General features: G+C 32.7%; 1 protein-coding gene across 1 annotated transcript; it reads left to right on the top strand.

Moving 5' to 3' along the window:
- Positions 1–3,218: 3,218 nt before the first annotated feature.
- On the top strand, positions 3,219–7,090 carry LOC126973923 (zinc finger protein OZF-like; the record flags this gene model as incomplete). The annotated part of the gene is made up of 1 exon (XM_050821302.1): positions 3,219–7,090. A coding segment is annotated over one exon (1,455 nt), but the record flags the coding sequence as incomplete, so codon positions are not given.
- Positions 7,091–23,805: the final 16,715 nt, after the last annotated feature.

Here is a 23,805-nt window from a genome sequence, read left to right as displayed (position 1 = left end):
AAATTCTCATGTCACGGTGTTTGTACTCCTTCGAAACGGCTTGACCGATTCTCATGAAATTTTGAGTACATATTGGGTAGGTCTGAGGATCGGACAATATATATTTTTCATCCCCCTAAATGTTAAGGGTGGTCCACGACATTTTTTTTAAATTTGTTTATGAGTCAGTTATAAAAAATACATACAACTTCAAATTTTCACCCATCTACGATCAACAGTTACTTTTGTATCGCGATTTTAATATCGGCAATACAACGTTTGCTGGGTCAGCTAGTTTCTAATATATTAATGGAAATTTACAGATTGGACAACGGAGTGGCAGTTAGATACTGCACAAGAATCATTAGACAATGTCATATCAGCCAACCAGGAGTGTATAAAACAGCCCAGAGTAAACTTAGTGAGGTTGGAGGATATCCATAATGATTGTAATGGTAAGATTATATTGTTATACTGGGTACCCCATAAAGTCTATTATAATATAACAGGTAGTCACCTGTTTTATAACAATAATGAATTCCCTACGAGATAACTAAATAAAAGGCATTATTTTCTCAAAATTTATTCCTTAAGAATTCTTTTTGATGTCATTTCTAATATACTAGATGCTACTACCGCTTCGGAAACAAATGGCGCTCTAGGAGAGGAGAAGCGGCGCAAGAAACTCCCCAGCATTATTTTTTTGCGCTCTTTTCAATAAAAGTATACAATATTGTACAGTAATTAGTATCGCTATAAAATAATCATAATCTAGTCCCAGGCTGTCGGATCACATAGATGTGGAGTAATAGGATTTACGATGGAGCCATTTTTTTTGTAAAAAATTTTGTTAAATAGGTTGTTCTCTGTGGCATCATCTTCTGTAGTCTTTGGGATTTAAGTAAATTGTTAATCAAATGTCTGGCGCCTGTCACAAATAAATTTTAAATTAATAATTACGTGGATCATAGGCACATGAAATGTATGTTCATTGGCACATAAGTGAATTTGCTAGAAACTGTCATAACCATAATGTTAACAGGAACAGACATAAACTTATCTTTTTATCACTTGTCTTTTGTGGGGCGATATATATGCTTTTACAACAAGATCCCAGAAAATGTTCAAAACAAAAGTATTACGTTATTCAAAAGTATTGTTAAAAACGTTTGTGTGGGAAAGGTTACTATAACATAAATACTCTCTTAATGATACCACAGATTGGGAATGGAGTGACCGCCCTCAGGCTATTAAATAATAAGTTTAATTTTACAATATTACTTTGTAAACATATTTTTTCGATGAAAAAGAAGCCCGCTGAGTTTGTTGCGCCCGTTCTTCTCAGGTCTGAGGCATTCATTTTGGAATGGGTGGTAGTTTTTGACTTTAAGTGATGTCACATCCATTTTGAATAAAAATATTTAAATTTGAATTTGATCGTCATTTCTCTACGAGTAATTTGTTAGTTTTCATCAATCATTATTTAATTTGTAGTTAGGCGTGCTTTCCGGCGTCAGTTTAATAATAACAATTGGGATCACGTGCCGTAATCGTAAAACTGTTAACTTATGTGTTAGCCATTGGCGTTGTTTTGCTTGGCCTTCGAAATCCCCCGACTTAACGGCACCCGATTTTTTCTTGTGGGGATATTTAAAAAGCCAAAGTGTTTGCGAGTTGTCCGGGTACAATCGAGGAACTCAAAGTCAAAATTCTTGAAGAAGTTGAAGGAACAGACGAAGGTATGCTACACAGTGTAATGAACCACTTATGAAGACAAATCTTTTTACATAATATTGAAAAATGTGTTGAAGTTGGTGGAGGTCATTTAGAAGACGCGATTTTTAAAAGTTAGAGTTAAATTTGCCAAATATTTATAAGTTATCATAAATCCCAAAGAGTTTGAGAAATTTACGGGGGAAATAAGACTTAACATCTTATATCTCAAGGTGACGAGCGCAGTTGTAGTGCCGCTCAGAATTTTTGGGGTTTTTCAAGAATCCTGAGCGGCACTGCATCGTATGAGCGGGGCGTATCACTTACCATCAGCTGAACGTCCTGCTCGTCTCGTCCCTTATTTTCATAAAAAAATGATTTTACAATATTTGATTGTACACAGATTTAAGAGAATAAAGAAATTTTGATTTTCACACATGGATTCACGTCAGGAATGAATACATAAGCGAATACTTTTTCCCGGAATTTATCAAGCATCTTCATTGTTATGTGTCTGCAAAAACCTGCTGGTCTTCTTAAGGATCCATAACTAAACTGCAGTACCCGAATGGTCTGATTAAATTTAATTTACAATTTGCTTGTCTTGCATACCACAATAACAAAAAAATATCTAAAGCTCAATTCAATTTTACTCTTGTAAACACATTAAATGAATACGCGTGAAATGAAGATCTGTTCGAATTGTAGGGAATCTAATACTCTATGACTCTATCACTAGGCGTAGCGTAGATATATTGCGTCATTGTGTGTCTTACCTCATTTATCACAGGGAATGTTCGAAACAGCTGTTAGACCTAATAATAATAGGCTTTAATAACAGTCTTTACATAGTTTTAGATTTACATTTAGTTTGCAGTAGTCATCGGCACGGATTGTTTTGCTTTCGCATAGGCCTCCCCCAGGCTCTTCCAGTGTTCTCGGTGATGACATGATCTGCTCCACGTCACGCCAGCGGCATCTTTTAATTCGTCGCTCCGTCTACGACTCGGTCTCCCTCTCTGTCTTTTTCCTTCTCAAGAATACCATTTTGTTACTATTTTGGCCCATTTTCGAAGAAAGAAAGAAGAAAGAAAAAACATTTATTTTAACACTCACACAAATCACAAAAAGAAGAAACTTAAAAATATATGTGGTGTTTAAAAAGGAGCCACTCAGCATGTGTTTCACACAAGTGTGCTGCAACGCTGATTTTCTGTGACCCCGCGTGATAAATAAACTTCAAGGGCGACACCTCGCCTGAATTTCTTGTTTGCCTCGTATTAGATAATACCTTAAGCCAAATCCCATTTTCACACGTCATGCTATAAATTCGGATATCATCTGCATCACCATCACAATCTGCATTTGTGACGTTCTTACACAGTATGGTTTTCTAGGAAATTTCTGCCACATACAACCACACTGGAATGAGCTTCGTTGCGCGTTGTTTGCCAGACGACACGACATGGTTTTCTTAAAAAAATAAAGTTTATAATTTTAATATGTTACTTTAATTCTTATTGTAATACGTTCATAATTTTAAGATTAATAATATATTTTCACTTACAGTTAAAGCACAAACAGAACGAAAAAACGAAAGGAAGAAAGTAGAACAAAAGATTTCTATAAACAATAGTACAGTTTGTGACAATAGCGAAGAGACGTGCATAAAACACCTTATTATTGAGGAGCAAAATGTGAGCAAAAAATCTTTCAGTCAAAGTCAACATTTAAAGATTCATAGTAGAACACATTGTGGTGAAAAGCCATATTCTTGTAATGAGTGTGATAAGAGTTTCAGTCAACGTCATCATTTGAAGCTTCATATTAGAATACATAGCGGTGAAAAACCATATTCTTGTCATGTATGTGGTAAGAGTTTCAGTCGAAGTGGACATTTGAAGATTCATAGTACAATTCATAGTGGTGAAAAGCCATATTCTTGTAATGAATGTGGTAAGAGTTTCAGTTTATGTCAAAATTTGAAGATACATAGTAGGATACATAGCAATGAAAAGCCATATTCTTGTAATATATGCCATAAGAGTTTCATTCAAAGTCATCATTTGAAGATTCATAGTAGAATACATAGTGGTGAAAAACCATATGCTTGTAATGTATGTGGTAAGAGTTTCAGTCGAAGTGAACATTTGAAGAATCATAGTAGAATACATAGTGGTGTAAAGCTGTATTCTTGTAATAAATGTGGTAAGAGTTTCAGTTTAAGTCAAAATTTGAAGATTCATAGCAGGATACATAGTGGTGAAAAGCCATATTCTTGTAATATATGTGGTAATAGTTTCAGTCAAAATGAACATTTGAAGATTCATAGTAGAATCCATAGTGGTGAAAAGCCATATTCTTGTAATGAATGTGGTAAGTGTTTCAGACAAAGTGGCCTGTTGAAGTCACATAATAGAATACATAGTGGTGAAAAGCCATATTCTTGTGGTGTCTGTGGAATGACTTTCAAACTAAGTGGCCAGTTGAAGATACATAACCAAATACATAGTGGTGAAAAGCCATATTCTTGTGGAGTGTGTGGAAAGACTTTCAAACTGAGTGGCCAGTTGAATATACATAACAGAATACATAGTGGTGAAAAGCCATATTCTTGTATTGAATGTGGTAAGAGTTTCAGTCGACGTCAAAATTTGAAGGTTCATAGTAGAATACATAGTGGTGAACCGCCATATTCTTGTAATGAATGTGGAACGACTTTCAATCTTAGTCGCCAATTGAAGATACATAACAGAATACATAATGGTGAAAAATTGTATACATGTAATGAATGTGGTAAGACCTTCTGGCGATCTTATAATTTGACGAGACACATTAGAATACATAGTGGTGAAAAGCCATATTCTTGTAATAAATGTGATAAGAGCTTCTATCAATCTTATGATTTGAAAAGACACCATAGAAAACATAGTGGTGAAAAGCCATATTCATTTAATGATGTGGTAATAAATTCAGACTAAGTGGCCTGTTGAAATCACATAATAGAATACATACCAGAGAAACCTCATGGACATTTTTAAGGTACCCACATTCACCTAACATTTCACTTTCGGTGTGTTTAATTTTTTGTCAGAACTTCTGACTCAGAAGTCAGTTTTAAGGCAAAGTATTTTTATTATAAAAACAACGGCACATTGTGGGTACAATTACAGTTCCAAATGAAATTGTGAAATATCATCTAAAAAGGCAATAAAAATATATTATGATTTTTCTAGATTTAATGAGTAGTGATTAGTAATAAATACTAAATTAAATTTGTAATCAAAATTTATGAACGATGCCGTGCTCGAACCCGCGATCTCTCGGGTTCCGTCCGAGCGCTCTTCCACTGAGCCGACATATATAAGTCTTGGTATGTCTACAGGATCTACTTTACAGTTGATAACCTGCTCAACCCCAATAATTGCATATTAGGAAATTGACTTAAGATGTCGCTCCTTAAAATCTAAACAATTTGTTATATTTTTGTAAAGTGATATTACTCACTTCTGGGATTATTGAAATTAAATTTTAGATAAAAGTAATAAATACTCCAAATCCACCTTCGTTGATAATAGAATAAATAGCTGCCCGGTAGCTATCAACTGTTGCAAATAAGAAAACTGATCAACTATCTACTAGTCAATTATACAAAGCTAAAATATGCATACTAGTTAAGAAAATACTATTTTTTTTTTATTTTAAGACATAAATCACTTAAACATGGTACCCGAAACATACATAAACCGCATTTAACTAAAGCTAGAACAAGTTATGGTACGAAAACTATAAAGTTTGAGGGAGTGCTCCTTTAAATGTCTTGCCGAAAGATGTATTTCAGGAGAAATCTTTTCCAAGATTTAAAACTAAATAAAAAAAGCACTGTCAAACAATACTTAGTTATCTTAGAACACAGCGTGTTTTGAATTATTATTGTATAAAGTCACCGTAACTTTAAAAATTTTAATTTAATTCCGCCAATATTTGTCTTTAAACAATTCGACACGTGACTGAGACTGAGTTTTACTTTGAGTCCCGTGCCAGATTTTGGCGAGACAACACGTCCTGCGGATGCCTCGTGTAGAGCCGAAACACGTGTCGAATTGTTTAAAGACAAAAATTGGCGGAATTAACACTAAAAAAAACTCAAATCATTTGTATAGTTGTCTTTTATATTTATCTAGAATTATTGTTCTCATGTAAGTGAACTTTTATTCTTATTGAAAAATAAACTCTTTAAACCTATAACCTTTTGACAAAAATATTGCCTTTAAACGTGCATACTTTGATGAAAGAGGTTGGCAATATGCCGACGCATGCATTCAATATAGGCAAATAGGTATAGCCTACCTCAGTAAAAAACTAAATTAAAATTATATAGCACTAGTGTTATAGTTAATTTAGTTTAATTTGGTTCTATTATTCTATAACTAAACTTTTTTAGTTTTCCCATGGTAAGCTAGCCTACTGGCCTGTTATTGGCCCACCGCCTAAATATTATCGAATTAAGTTGCGATTTGCGAAGTAAACAATAACCGACGATCCCATATCTGTCTCACTCATTCCCATTTGCAATGGATTTTAACCTGTTTCGCTCTGCTGCAAAGTGCAACGCCATTTTCTTTTTTACTTTATTTGCTGAATGTTTTGATTTTGTGTTTACTGTTTGTACAATGACATAAAAAAGATGTGTTGTGTGTTAAAAATAGATATTAGGATATTCAATTATAATAGAGAAATTAGATTGTGGCAGTTGTGGCACACAGTTATCATTCGAACAAAAGTAAAAATTGTTTCTTTCAATATGTAGGCCGCACGGACGAGTAAAAAAAGAAGGACTCCGCGCCGTGATATTAGCAAGTGAAGCACCGTTTTGCTAGTGTGTGTGCAGTTACGGGGGATACTAGTTACACAATTTTTTCTCCCTTAAATAATCATAAATGGCCGAATACTTATATAGTATCGTTTTTACACTTTTTCACAACGCACCACGGGATTTTTAATATATTTTATTGAGACGCAAAGCGAACTGATCTGTCACAGACGATAACAATTCTCATAACGGCCGCCTATAGGCCTGTTGTAGTGTAAGTGTGTGCGTGGGGCTATGTATTTACACGTTGATCGGCTTGTTTTGGTGCTATATTCTTATGTAAGGTGACACGGAGTCCTTATTTTTTATATTAATATTATTAATATTACTTGAGATATCTGTGATGATGAAAATTTTGTTCGATCGCTATTATTTTACAATATCTACATGTAACAACACGAAGAACACCGCAAAAACACTGTTAATCTAATTTGTATCATTATTACCTACTAAATATTAGACCTGCTTCCAATATGTATAAAAATATATGAGTGTATATAATAATAAAAATGATAAGAAGATCGATTGTGCTGTGTAATTTCTATTTTGAGTTCATAAGTGTTATAGGTATTTATGCAACTGTTGTGTAAAAAGGCCGAGTCACTATCACATGAGTGTTTTAATACCTAATTATCAACAGTTGCATTATTGGGACAGGCAAAGGGTTCGAGCTCATACAGCCATATTTGTTAATATTTAATAACAACATCATATTGATATGTGCCAATAATAATTTAACTTTCAATATCTTATTATCAATTATTTTATTTATTGAGTGAAAATTTTAAAATGTGCGAATTGTAGTATTAAATTATAAATAGAATATAAAATGAAAATAATATCTGTCACATAAAATGGCGGAATCCCAGGAACATTTTACTCTTCCATCAATAAGAATAAAAGAGAAAATCAAGAACCTGATAATTACTTGCCCTTTAAAGTAAGTGTTTATTTTCTGATGAATAATAATATCAAAACACTTTATTATATAATATAATAAATGCATTTTCTTTATTTTAGGAAGAGAAAATGCCATCTTTGCTCAAATATGTAGTTATATCGTCAGCGTTTCCGAGAAAAAAAATCTAACAATGCTCCTAGCTCTTCAGTAATACGTGAGTGCTTAGTTGGTACCACGGCTTCATTTAATGTACAGCTTTGTAGTACTTCGAAGAAAGCTCCTTTTTTATGGAAAAGGAGGCCAAACGAGCGTACGGGTCACCTGGTGTTAAGTGATCACCGCCGCCCACAACTTCCTTGCAACACCAGAGGACACAGGAGCGTTGCCGGCCTTTAAGGCGCGTACACCTTACGCGCTTTTTTTTGAAGGTACCCATGTCGTATCGTCCCGGAAACACCGCACAAGGAATCTCATTCCACAGTTTTGTAGTACGAGGAATAAAGCTCCTTGAAAACCACACTGTGGAGGACCGCCACACATCCAGATGGTGGGGATGATATGTAACTTGTGGCGTGTCGTGCGAAGATGGAATTCGGCGGCAGGAATCAGGTGAAACAGCTCTTCGGAGAACACTCCCCATGATAAATGCGGTAGAGGACACACAATGAAGCGATGTTTCTACGCAACGCCAAGTGATCCAGCCGTTGACAGATCACTGGGTCCCCGACAATTCGAGCTGATCTGCGTTGCACGCGGTCAAATGGATCGAGCTGATACTGGGGTGCGTCAGACCAAAGATGACAGCAATACTCCATATGTGGCCGGACCTGCGCTTTGTACAGCGCTAGAATGTGGGCCGGCTTGAATATTGCCGTGCTCTAGTTATGACGTCCATTTTCTTCGAAGCCAATTTGGCTTTGCTCTCCAGATGGCCGCGGAATTGGCAATCGCTCGAGATATCGAGACTCAAAATTCCGATACTAGGCGAGGCTGTAAGAGAAATGTTGTCGAAGAGCGGTGATACGACGAATGGGGTTTTTTTAGTGGTAAACGCACAAACTTGAGTCTTCTGGGGGTTAAATTGGACAAGGTTCAATTTACTCCAATCCGCGCCCTTCTCAAGAGAGGACTCGATAAATGACAAAAGTTCCTCCCGGCACTGGTTGACGATTTCCCTAGAGAGACTTGCATGGCCCGTGTATACGGCATCGCCCGTGCTGTCGTCCGCTTAGCAATGTATGTTGGAGGTGTCCAACATATCATTGATATGCAGAAGAAACAGAGTGGGAGATAGCACACAGCCTTTGGGCACTCCAGCGTTCACGGGCTTGGGATTCGAGAAATAACCGTCGATATCGACCTGTATACTGCGCCCAGTGAGAAAGCTGGAGGTTCTATCGGTATTAACACTTGTCGAATTCGTTTAAGACTAATATTAGCGGAATTAAACGTTAATATAACTTAATTATTGTTGTATTTTAATAATTATTAATTTATGCTAAACATGCTGAGTACACACCCTCGTAGAGTTGCAGCCTATCTTGTATTTAGCTGATAGTTTTTTTTTGTTAATTATGTATTTGTTGTGTGTACCTATTAAATAAATAAATAAAACATCTGTTAAGGAAATAGTTATTTCGTTTTTAGGGATACAGTCGTGATAATCTTGTCCTATTGTTAGTTAATGGTTACTCCCGAAATAGGCGTTAAAATGAAACGTAAATGTTAGTGTGTGTAAGTGTGTCCTTGTAGGCTGCAGCATTCTATAGTTGACATTAGCAAGTAAAATGCATCTCCCACTGGATCGTGTACTCCTGGTATTCTTACGGCGACTTTTCGTTACAAATATCGGTGAGTATGTTTCTGTCATGCACGGCCACAACAGGAGAAAGACTATAATATATAATAATATAATATTGACACACTTTTTTTACACAAATTATCTTGCCCCAAATTAAGCATATATAGCCTGTGTTATGGGTTACAAGACAACGATATATTTAATACAATATACTTACTTAAACATACATAAATACATTTAAACATCCGTGACTAGGAAACAAACATCCATATTCATCGTATAACTGCATGCACCTACCGGGATTCGAACCCGGGACCTCTAGCTTAGTAGGTAGGATCGCTAACCACGGCTATACAGGTCGCCATATATACTTGTATATACAAGAATTCTCGTTTAAAGATATAGTACCTGGGCGACCGAGCTATGCTCGGCTTTTTAAGAAAGTACAAAATTTTAACAAAAAACAAACTAATAGAATGTTTTGATTCTCTAACCGGGGTCTTCTACTTTCCGGTTCGCCCAGCTATTATAATCTGGTATATAGTGGCGAAATTTACCAGTAGTAGGGATTCGCCGGTTCTGGCTCCTCGATTCTGGCTCACTTGCTCGTGATGCCTACTAAAAAAAAAAAAAAAGAAGTTTGGTGTCAAACTGGGGGTTTTGATGTATTTCCGAGCGATTGCGCTGATCCGTTTTTCGATATCTCTTATAGTTTCAAAGTTAGCATTTTAATTTAAACAGATCCATAATCATTAATAATCACTGGTCATTTAGCTAATGATTGGTGAGCGACTCAATGTCTAAATTTCCATGAACGTGATACAGGTAATTTACTAATTACCTCTATCACATTCGTTACTACGATTAAAAAGACAGTTTCTGTATTTATTATTTATTTTTAAAACATGATTTAAATAAAGTATATAATAAAACATCATTGCAGATTGTATCATTTTCAAAATATTTGATGAAATCATTCAAACTCTTCTTATTAAACTTAAAGTATAGATACATTATGCAGTACTCGCCACACACTGCGGTATATTCATTCTGTACTCTTGCAGTATTGTAGTTATACATTCTGCAATTCCTTTGTAAAAACATCAGCTGGAATCCCTGAGGTGGACGACCATATGAATCGAAGTATTGTCCAATACCCTGCTCATCAATGTGTATTGCAACCCAGTGAGTGCCTGGCTTATTATCACTATCTAAATTGCTGACAATATAACAGGGCGTTACAACATATATCGGCAATCGGTTTGCCGCGTAAACATTATTTTTAATACTGGGATCGATTTTGTTCAAATAATTCTGTATCTCGATTGTATTCATATTAGTTGAGAACAGGGTCTTGTCAGTTGCGATGATTGAATAGTTATGTGGATCATAATAACATAAGCACTCAATAAATAAGGCTTTAATGTATCTTATTCATGTATTTAAAACTTATATGGTTACAATAAAACAAAATATCATTACAAGCGATTCAAATATAAATCTATGAACATTTGATGAAATTATATTTTCATCAATTTTATTATAATATAAAAGCTGATTGAAAACGAACTTTGTACCTACATACTTACGTAGTCATTAGTACAATCTGGAAATGTTGACTCCATTAAACTATCAATAATTGAACTTATCATTTAAGTGCCATTATGTTTCATCACAATATTTAAAAACCAGTACTAATCATAAACAAATTTACTTTTACGATATTTTAGTATAAAATGCTAGAACTGTTCAGAAAAATAATCATTGAAGTGGCGTATTCAGTCAAATTATTATATATTTTGTGTCTTGTGTAATTGTTGAGTGATTTGCTGCAATGGAGGTAAGTTTTATCTATTATTCACTTTGAAATTAAATAGTTATATCATTTGTTATATTAAGATATGTATGTATAATACTATTCTAAAGCAGTCTTATTGTTGTTGTAGAATGCATTCAACCCAACAGTGGAAGAAAATACATATAAAACATTTTACTATCCCTTGTCTGAAGATAGTCAGGATTCATTAAAAGTTCCTCAACTTAAATCCTTGAAGAGGGCCAGCTCAAATGAAAATATAGATGCATTATTCGAAGTGAAAAAAACAAAACAAAAGAAAATATCATCATCAATATCCAGAGCACAGGAGAATGGAAGTATTTACATTACAACTAATGCAGATGACGGAAGAAATGCATCACATTTGGTTAAAATAGAAATCTATGATCTCAATAAAATAAAAAACACGCCTGCACAAGAACAATGGAAATACGCTGATTATAGATTAAAATATTATACAATCGACAATAATGAAAGTTATAAGGACATTAAAAAGATTTTATACAATGTTACGAAGAAAATTTTAGAAACAGAAAATTATAAGAAATATAATTTTAACAATAAGTAGGTAGCTATGAAGAAATACATAAATATTAGTTCAGTTTAGTTATTAGTTTATTTATTCTCTTATACAAATAATATTATTATATTCTCATCATTTGGAAAATTAAACATAACGATATGGAACTCTGCTTTGTATGTAATGAGGTTGAAAAAATGATCAAGTGAGTTATTTTCTTTGTAAATTATTTAGTATTATATTATTGATGAAATGTGGCTAATATCATTCACTTATGTTGTAGTCAACCTGTTCTACAAAGTGGAGGAGGTTTTAAGAGAAGAAGTGCAGTATTACAAGACAGTGAAGACAATGATACAAGTACAAAGAGAGGAAGACAAGGGGAACCATCCACATCATCGGGGCTCACCAGTGTGAACGATGAAATGGTGAACTGTTCTTTATGTCAAATCTTAATACGGAAAAGATATTATGCAAATCATCTTAGAAGTAACCTCCATAAGAATAACGTAATGCAATTACATAGTACTTTAAAAAATGTCACAGTACACGAATCGGCTTTTGGTAATAGAATAATCTCATATAAAATAAAGAGTAAATCCAACCAATTACAAACATTCGAAACACCAGAAATGTTTTTGAATTCTATTAAAAATGAAATTATTTCACTATTTGAGGAATCTGTTCGATTGCTTACAATTTTTAAAGTTAATTTTATTCTGCACGCTAATTTTGTTCAAGAAACAAAAAATATTTCTAATGAATTTGAATTTCAAACATGTAGTTATACTATAATGCAGGGTGAGGATTTAAATTTTTTCTTTTCATCCTTATGTGATATGTTGATGACTAAAATTAGCACATTTGAGAAAAAAGATAGTGGTTGGAGTCTTAAGAAAATAAATGCATTAGACATGAATATAAACAAATTCAATCCATTACGTGGAAAATCATACATTGAATTACCTAAAGAAATCAAATTAAAAAAAAGTGTTATAAATGTACAAAACTCGGATGATTTATGCTTTAAATGGGCTTTGCTTTCTGCATTATATCCAGTTACTAAGAACTCTCAGAGAGTTTCATCTTACAGTAAATATTCAAATAAATTAAATTTTGACGGAGTTACGTTTCCTGTTAAAATGACAGATATACAAAAAGTAGAAAGGTTAAATAATTTAAGTGTAAATGTTTTTGGTCTTGAATACAATTGTAAAAAGAAAGTACATGAATTAGTTGGTCCATTGTATTTAACAAAATCACGGAAAATTGTTCATATCAATTTATTATTTATTTCGCACGGAACAATTAATCATTTTTGTTACATTAAAAACCTATCGCGTTTAGTAAGTGGTCAAATTTCAAACCATGAACATGCAATCTACATCTGTGATGGTTGTCTTTTACACTTCTCAACAAATGATAAGTTATCAGCCCATCAATTGAATGATTGTTGTCATATTAAAGTGGAATTGCCTAGTACAGAAAAAACTTTAAAAGATTGGTTTGGACAACCAATTTCAAACAATGTCTTAAAATTTGATAAATTTAATAAGATGTTACAAATACCATTTGTTATATACGCGGATTTTGAAGCTTTCCTTAATCCAATTCAGACATGCTTTAACGATCCATCAAAACCTTATACAACTAATGTTCACAAACACGAAGTTTATAGTTTTGGGTACTATATCAAATGTTCATATGATGATAGTTTATCAAAATATGAAACATATAGTGGTCCTCATTGTACTCATGTCTTTATGAATCAGTTGTATAAAGATTTAGAAGTGATTTGCACAAAGAATTCTTTTATCATAAGTCCAAAGCCTTTGACTTCCAATGATAATGAAATTATTTCGCAATGTAAAGACTGCTTTATATGTCAATTTAATTTAAATGGTGAATGTGCATTATACTTTGACTCGCATACAGGACATTTTAGAGGAGTTGCACACGAAGTATGTAAGACAAAGTTTAGAATCCCCTATCACATCCCAGTTTTTTTACACAATCTTAGTCAATATGACTCTCATTTTATTGTTCATGCATTAAATTCTATTGAAGGGGAAATTGATATTATTCCACAAACGAAAGAAAAGTACATTTCTTTCACAAAAACGATAAAATTTAATAATCATAAAATTCAATTGAGATTCGTTGATTCGTTTAAATTTTTGCCTTGTAGTTTAGACAAACTTGTTCAAAATTTGATGGAGGAACAATTTCAAACATTAAAATATAATTTTCCAAATAATAATGATTTTTTACGTCTTAGAAAAAAAGGAATTTATCCATATGAATTTATGTCATCACATGATTCCTTAAAACTTTCAGCACTCCCTAGTCGCGATAAATTTTACAATACATTAACCGACACACATATTTCCGATGAAGATTATGAACATGCCAAGGATGTTTGGCAACACTTTCATTGTCAAAATATGTCAGATTATTCTGATTTATATCTTAAAACCGATGTTTTACTTTTAACAGATGTGTTTGAAAATTTCCGAGCCTTATGTTTGCAAACATATGGTCTAGATCCAGCTCATTATTATACAGCACCTGGGTTAAGTTGGGATGCTATGTTAAAATGCACAAAAATTAAATTAGAATTACTTCAAGACTTTGAACAAATAGCTTTTATTAGATCGGGCATTCGAGGAGGTGTATCTCAATGTAGCAATCGTTATGCCAAAGCAAATAACAAATATATGCGAGAATATGATAAAGACACACCAAACTCATTTTTAACTTATCTTGATGCTAATAACCTTTACGGATGGGCCATGTCTCAATTCCTTCCTACAGGAGGTTTTGAGTGGGTAGATGTCACAACTAATTTTGATGTCCCTGATGATTATGAATATGGTTTTATTTTGGAAGTAGATCTAGAATATCCTATTGAACTGCATGATTTACATTCTGACCTACCCTTATGTCCCGAGAATATATGTATTGGTAATACAAAAGACATAAAATTAGTTCCAAACCTTCGTAATAAAATTAAATATGTGATTCACTACAGAAATTTAAAGCAATGTCTGACAATGGGTTTAAAATTACAAAAAATTCATAGAATTTTAAAATTCAAACAATGCGCATGGTTACAATATTATATAGATTTAAATACAAACATGCGTAAACTAGCCACATCTGATTTCGAAAAAGATTTTTATAAATTAATGAATAACTCAGTGTTTGGAAAAACAATGGAAAATATCGAAAAAAGAGTAAATGTAAAATTATTGAGTCATTGGGAAAATCAGGGTAAAATTCTAGGCGCACAAGATTTAATTGCTAAGCCAGAATTCCATAGTTTATCTATTTTTAATGAAAATTTGGTTGCAGTTCAATTACGAAAGACGAAATTGTTCCATAATAAACCTATTTATTTGGGATTTTGTATATTGGATATTTCTAAAACTCTAATGTACGACTTTCACTATAACTATATGTTTAAAAAGTTTCAAAACAAATTAAAATTATTGTACACAGATACTGATAGTTTAATATATCAAATTTTTACAGATGATTTTTACAGAGATATAAAACCTGATTTACATTTGCGTTTCGATACCTCTGACTATACAGAAAAAAATATATTTGGCTATCCAAAACTCAATAAAAAGAAGTTAGGCTACTTTAAAGATGAAAACAATGGTAATATATTTAATGAATTTGTAGGACTTAGATCTAAAATGTATGCATTAGATGTTGAGGGAAAATTCACAGCTAAAGCTAAGGGGGTTAATAAAAGTGTTACTAAGAATATGAAAATGGAAAATTATAAGACTTGCTTATTTGAAAATAAGAACGAATATTGTTCAATGCTTAGATTTAAGTCAATAAAGCATAATATTTTTACTCAAAGAATAAATAAATCTAGTCTGTCATTTAATGATACCAAACGGTACATTTTACCGAATAATATTGATACATTAGCTTGGGGTCATCATAAAATAGAATAAATATTATATTAAATTTTAAGAATAAATTATTATAGTTTTAAAAAACCAAATGAGAGATTATTGTATTTAGATGTATAAGTTGCGGAGTAAAACATGATGTACTGTATATTGTTTCAATTATCGATTTTTCTGTTTAAATAAATGGTGGTTTAATAACAGATTGTTTCATTACTATACTAAACCTTAACACACATAGACGTAGTAGATAATGCATCATTTCAATCATCCATTCACTGCAATAGTTGCTGGTCCAAGTGGATGTGGAAAATCAGTTTTCGTAAATAATTTTATAAAATTTTTGAATGATATCTGTGATACAAATTTTACCCAAATCACCTGGTGCTTTGATGAAATGCAGCCTTTATATAATCTCAACCACATTAATTATCTTCAAGGTTTACCTGATTTATCTATGTTTGACGGAAAAAATCCTCAACTTGTAATAATTGATGACCTGATGAGGGAATCAGATGGTCGTATTGTTGATATATTCACGAAAGGAAGTCATCATAGAAACTTAAGTGTGTTTTATTTATCTCAAAATTTGTTTCATCAAGGTAAAGGACAAAGAGATATATCACTCAACTCAAGTTATATAATATATTTCAAAAATCCTCGAGATAAAACCCAAATTCGATACTTATCTCGTCAAGTATTCCCTGAAAATCCGAAATATTTGGAAGATTCTTACAGAGATGCTACCAATGAAGCTCATGGTTATTTAATGATTGATTTGAAACAAGAAACAAATGAATTGTGTCGCGTTAAGACAAAGATATTTCCATCCGATGGATATTGCACTGTTTATGTACCCACAAAAGGGTTTAAATATGGTAAGAATCAAGAAATTTCGATCATTTATAAATGATGCATAGACGTTTAAAGACGCATAAAGATTTGTTAATTGCTCTACATAAACTGAAGCCAAAATATCAAAAAGCTTTATTAAAATCATGTAACAAAACAGAAATAAATTACATTTGTGAATGTATTCATAACGTACTGCGGGGTAACGTTGAATTGGCCGAGAAAGAAAAATCTAAATTAAAGAAATATAAAAATATTCTTCGAAAATTGGTAAGAAAAGGTACGAATAAAATTAGAAAAAATATAATTGTACAAAAAGGAGGTTCATTTCTACCGATAATATTGGGTTCTATTCTAAGTGGGTTGATTAATTCATTTATTTAAGAAAATGGATAATGCTAAAAAAATGTTACTTATTGAACCATCATTATTGGAGAAGTTAAAACAACCCAAAGAAAATGATACGCCAAGATCTCGATTAGATACTGATATGCAAAATATCTTAAGCAGTGACATAGAAGATCGAAAGAAATGTATTTTATATTTGCAAACCCTTCAAAGATATCTAAACTTCGTCAAAGAGGATCGACAACCATACCACATACCACTTATAAATGATAATGATTCATATATTGGTTTTAATCAAAGTCATAATGAAATCGATACTGATTATATAAATCATGATGTGAATAAAATAAATGTAGTTCCTTCTCAAACATCAGTGGAGGTTAACAAAAATATTGGAGAAATATACACGAGCTCTGAAATACTGAAACTAATACCGAAAACATATGCTAAAAAAGGTGAACTTTTACTAAATTTGATTTCCTTGAATAAAAATAAAATAAGCTGGGATGAATCTGGTACCGTGATTATAGATAATGAAAAAATACCTGGGAGTAATATTGTGGACTTGGTGAGTGATTCCTTGAGAGCTCTTCAGAAAAGTGAACCTATAGGTTGGGAAAAATTCGCAACAACTTTAAAGGAAATAAAAGTACCACTCACTTATATCGGGAACCCAAAGCGATTGGATTTTATAAACCATTTGCAATTAAAAGAGGTTGAAGCTAAATCAGTACCTGACGAAGAATTTTCTACACCAACAAGTAATAAGTACACAGGGAAACTAAAAAAAAGATCGGACTGGGAAAAATGGACCCCATATTAGAAATAAATAAAATTTATTATGATGCATCACATCCTGCTGGCTACAGCACTATTGATAAATTGTCAAAAGCAATGAAGGGTAAAATGGACAGAAATAGTGTCTTAAAGTGGTTACAATCACAAGAAACATATACATTACATAAACCTGTTCAAAGAAAATTTCCTCGTAACAGATATATTTTGTCTAATATTAATGAGTTATGGCAGGCCGATTTAAGTGATATGAGATCTTATTCTGAATATAATGATGGTTTCAAATACATACTTTGTGTTATTGATGTCTTTAGTAAATATGCGTATGTTCGAGCAATGAAAAAGAAAAACTCTGAAACAGTTAAGGAATGCTTTGAAAGTATTTTTGCTGAAGCTAATACTACACCTACACATATACAGTCTGACAAAGGAACTGAATTTGTTTCCAAATATGTACAAAAATATTTTAAATTAAAAAACATAAATTATTATACAACCAATAATCCAGATATTAAAGCAAGTATTGTCGAAAGATTTCAGAGAACTCTTAAAATGAAAATGTGGCGCTATTTTACACACAAAAATACTCATAAATACATTGATGTTTTACAAGATCTAGTGCATTCATATAATCATAGTTTTCATTCTAGTATAAAAATGTGTCCATGTGATGTTAATAATACAAATATAATGAGTGTATGGCGAAATTTATATGATAGAGAAAGTAAGATAAAAACATCAATTAGTATGGTGAATCCAAGAATTCACGTTGGAGATTATGTTAGAATAACAAAACATAAACATATTTTCCAAAAAGGATATGAATCAAATTGGAGTGACGAAATATTCATCGTATCTACTATAATACACCGATCTCCGTTTGTAGTATTTACTTTAAAGGATTTAGAAGGTGAAGAGATAGTTGGTACTTTTTATGAAAAAGAGTTACAAAAAATCATATTCGACCCCACTACTAAATACAAAATAGATAAAATAATACGCTCTCGATATACCGGTAACAGAAAAGAATTGTTGGTGAAGTGGAGAGGTTATCCAAATAAATTTAATAGCTGGATATTAGCTTCTACTTTGAAAAAAATATGAATAAAGATAGTTTTTATTTAACTTTACTAAGCAATAGTTCTATGGATTATTTTCCTGATAATACAACAACATTATTTTCTACGAAACTGCCAAAACCAACAATACTAGAAGGTGAATGGAGGGTTGGAGTAGTAGAATTTCAGTACCCATGCACTATGTTCACCGTTCAAGAACATGAAAACATTATTTATATAACAAAGTTGATGCAAGTACCCAATGAAAGTAAACCGTCATATGTTTATTACAAGACACATATTCCAGCCACAAATTACGATAACATAAATCATATTTTGATGGCACTGAATAACACTCGAGAAAAAATTAAATTTAAGTGCGATGAGGTTTCAAGGATTGTAGTTGCTACAATAACGGATGAATCCATAAAATCTGTAACTCTATCACCTAAATTATGTCTTCAACTAGGGTTCGAACCAAACAGGAACCTCGTTGAAAAAAATTTTGGAAAGTGTCCAGCTAATTTGCATTTGGGTTTACCGTCTCAATTATTTGTTTATTGTGACATAGTGGAGCCTCAAATCGTTGGAGATGTTATGACACCCCTTTTACGAATAATACCATTGGATCCCTCAAAATACATATATGGAGCGTACAAAATGCACGTTTTCTCTCCTCCCCATTACCTACCTGTGATGCGTAGAGAATTTGATACAATCGAAATAGATATAAGAACAAGCACCGGTCAAAAGATACCATTCCAATTTGGAACAGTGTGCATTAAACTCCACTTTCAAAAATTATAATGTACGGCAAACGTGATAATATTTCATGTCCATATGAACACTATTATACTCACCAGGCCGGATCGGGTATCGGAGTTATTTATAAAGGAGCACCGTATCAAAGAGGTCATGGAATCGGAAGTTTTCTTGGGGGGCTGTTTAGATCTATTTTACCACTACTGTCTAGTGGTGTTCGAACTATTGGTAAAGAAGCATTAAGTACCGGTGTAGGTATATTATCAGATATGGTTAATGCACGCCCCATGGAAGATTCAATAAAAACTCGTCTAAAAGAAGTCAGCTCAAATTTGAAACGAAAAGCCGATGCTAAAATAGATAATATCAACATGTTTGGATCTGGGTATATAACAAAACGAAAACGTCGTTCTGCGATCATTCCATCATTGACTGCGAAAGCGAAAGCTATTAAGAAATTAAAATTGAATCAAAAACAAATCAAAGATATATTTACTGATTAAATATGTCATTTTTACATAGTCAGTCTTGTGAATGCATTAAGTCCGAATTGGATTTATTTGCATTACCATCAACTCAAACTAGCATTGAAAGTGGACTATGGATTCATTATAAGCCCATTTCATCACTCGCTGATGATGGACCAATAGAATTTCAAGTACCTGGGGCAGGTGATGACTATGTGGATTTATCCCATACTTTACTCCATATAAAAGCTAAAGTTTTGAATCAAGATTATACAAAACTGACAGTACCGACAGTTGTGGCCCCAGTTAATAATTGGTTACATACACTTTTCAGTCAACTTGATGTATATTTAAATCAAAAACTTGTATCGCCACCGAATAATACATATGCATATCGAGCTTATATTGAAACTCTATTGAATTATGCACCTGCTGCAAAAGAATCTCATCTCACTTGTGGTCTATGGTATGAAGATTCAGCTGGAAAAATGGATGCAACTGATGAACAAAATAAAGGATTTATTAAAAGACAAGAATTGGCTAGTGAAAGCAAAGAAATAGAAATGATAGGACATTTACATGGAGATTTATTCAATCAAGAAAAATTTTTGATTAATGGCGTTGACATGTGCGTAAAGTTAGTTCGTTCTAGAGAAAATTTCAATCTCATGGCTTCATCAACTGACCATAAATTTAAAGTGTCTATTACAGATGCAACTCTTATTATTCGAAGAGCACGAATCAACCCAACTGTGCTACTTGCACATCAAAAAGTTTTATCATCTACTACAGCAAAATATCCAATCACGCGAGCAGAAGTCAAAGTTTTAACTATACCATCAGGCATTCAGGGGAAAACCCTTGATAACATATTCCTTGGTCAAATACCCAAAAGGTGTATAGTCGGTTTTGTGAATAATGCATCCTTTAATGGTAGTCTCACAAAAAACCCATTCAATTTCGAAAATTATGATATTAATACATTTTGTTTATACATAGATGGACAACAGATACCTTCAAAAGCCTTACAGCCATCGTTTGACAATAATATTTTTACTACGGTTTATCATACGTTATTCTCAGGAACAGGTATACATTTCCTAAATGAAGGCAATGGAGTATCAAGAGAGCAATATGCCAAAGGGTTTTGCTTGCTAGCCTTCGACTTAACACCCGATTTATCAGCAAATTCTTCAAGTCATTGGAATCTTATAAAACATGGTAGTGTAAGATTAGAAGTTCGTTTTGAATCAGCTCTTACACAAACAATTAACTGTATTGTTTATGCGGAATTCGATAATGTTATTGAAATTGATAAAAATCGTAATATTTCTGTAGATTACAGCAGTTAGAATATAATAATTAATGTTTGAATCGTTTGTATCCTTGTGTATTTTTTATGTTGATTAAATACTAGATTACCTTATAAATTTATATAATAAAAATATGTATATAAAATGATATTTTGTTTTATTATGGTGAAACATAATGGCACTTAAATGATAAGTTCAATTATTGATAGTTTAATGGAGTCAACATTTCCAGATTGTACTAATGACTACGTAAGTATGTAGGTACAAAGTTCGTTTTCAATCAGCTTTTATATTATAATAAAATTGATGAAAATATAATTTCATCAAATGTTCATAGATTTATATTTGAATCGCTTGTAATGATATTTTGTTTTATTGTAACCATATAAGTTTTAAATACATGAATAAGATACATTAAAGCCTTATTTATTGAGTGCTTATGTTATTATGATCCACATAACTATTCAATCATCGCAACTGACAAGACCCTGTTCTCAACTAATATGAATACAATCGAGATACAGAATTATTTGAACAAAATCGATCCCAGTATTAAAAATAATGTTTACGCGGCAAACCGATTGCCGATATATGTTGTAACGCCCTGTTATATTGTCAGCAATTTAGATAGTGATAATAAGCCAGGCACTCACTGGGTTGCAATACACATTGATGAGCAGGGTATTGGACAATACTTCGATTCATATGGTCGTCCACCTCAGGGATTCCAGCTGATGTTTTTACAAAGGAATTGCAGAATGTATAACTACAATACTGCAAGAGTACAGAATGAATATACCGCAGTGTGTGGCGAGTACTGCATAATGTATCTATACTTTAAGTTTAATAAGAAGAGTTTGAATGATTTCATCAAATATTTTGAAAATGATACAATCTGCAATGATGTTTTATTATATACTTTATTTAAATCATGTTTTAAAAATAAATAATAAATACAGAAACTGTCTTTTTAATCGTAGTAACGAATGTGATAGAGGTAATTAGTAAATTACCTGTATCACGTTCATGGAAATTTAGACATTGAGTCGCTCACCAATCATTAGCTAAATGACCAGTGATTATTAATGATTATGGATCTGTTTAAATTAAAATGCTAACTTTGAAACTATAAGAGATATCGAAAAACGGATCAGCGCAATCGCTCGGAAATACATCAAAACCCCCAGTTTGACACCAAACTTCTTTTTTTTTTTTTTTAGTAGGCATCACGAGCAAGTGAGCCAGAATCGAGGAGCCAGAACCGGCGAATCCCTACTACTGTGAGCCAGAACCGGCGAATCCCTACTACTTTTACCATTGTATTCTAATATTATTGTAGCAATTTCTCATTAAAACACGGATAAAACATTTTTTTTAAATTGAAACCTTGCTAGATCGATTTCTCGCCCCCGAAACTTCCGGTATACTAAATTTCACTAAAATTGTTGTAGCCCTTTCCGATATTCAAATTATATATATATATATATATACAAGAATTGCTCGTTTAAAGATATAAGATATAGATAACTTTTGATAACTTCGGGATCTTCAAAGTGCAACGTGCTGCGATTGATAGCTTCTATGTAAATAGATCCTCATACAGAGATCAGCCGTGAGTTGATGAGTAGACTTAGAATAAAGTAGCGTGGCTGACTGTTTACGACTTCAACAAATTGTTTTCAAAGGTACATATAATAAGGTTACCTTGTCTTCTTTTTCTATTTTGCTGTCTCCTCATTATCTATAGTAATTACTAGCAGTTCAAGCCCGCTTCGCTTTGCGAATTTTAATAGGAAATAAATACAATTTTAGTCATATTATTACAAATACAAAAAAAATAAGTAGCTATAAACCATCTTGGATAAATTTCGCATCGAATGGTGGTAGTTTCATGTCCATACGATCAGTGGTTTAGGCGTGAAAGAGCCTCAAACAAAGACCATTTTCATTATATATATCATTGATACGGCCTGCCCATTACAATGCAGTGCCGCACCGGATTCTTGAAAAGCCCGAAAATACTATGCGGCACTACAATTGCGCTCGTCACTTGAGATATAAGATGTTACGTCTCAATTGCCCAGTAATTTCACTAGCTGCGGCGCCCTTCAGATCGAAACAGTGTGGTACCCATAATCTAGCCGGCATCCTGTACAAAGGAGCCTCCCACTAGTAAGATAATATAAGTTTATTGTGCGATTGAAAGTTCTAAGTTAAGATCAAATGAATATAGTCTCTACCTATATATATAACTCTAAACTTTACTTAGGTGGTATTTGTATACCTAGACATAACTATTACTAGTAAGTACTGAAAGACATACATTACATATGAAAGTATTATGGATGCGTTTAACGGTTAAAAAGGACTCCCGTTGCCATTAATTAGTTCCTGGTATTAAGTGCGTACTAACTTGTTGAGTTCATTCATATATATATATATATACAGTTTCAAAAATAAGTTTAGTACCCGAGTAGTCTTCCCGAGGCAATTACAGAACAAATAGTGGGAATAAACAAGAATAAAATAATTATTCATTATAATTATTTTCGAGTACGAATAAAATCTAGTTCGAAAAAAGAATTTTTTGTGCGAGATGAAACCCTACGAAGCTAATGACTATCTATCTATATAAAAATGAATTGCTGTTCGTTAGT

This window comes from Leptidea sinapis, chromosome 2 (genome assembly GCF_905404315.1).
Source record: "Leptidea sinapis chromosome 2, ilLepSina1.1, whole genome shotgun sequence".
NCBI lineage: Eukaryota > Metazoa > Arthropoda > Insecta > Lepidoptera > Pieridae > Leptidea > Leptidea sinapis.
This window is presented reverse-complemented; position numbering and strand designations above follow the sequence as displayed.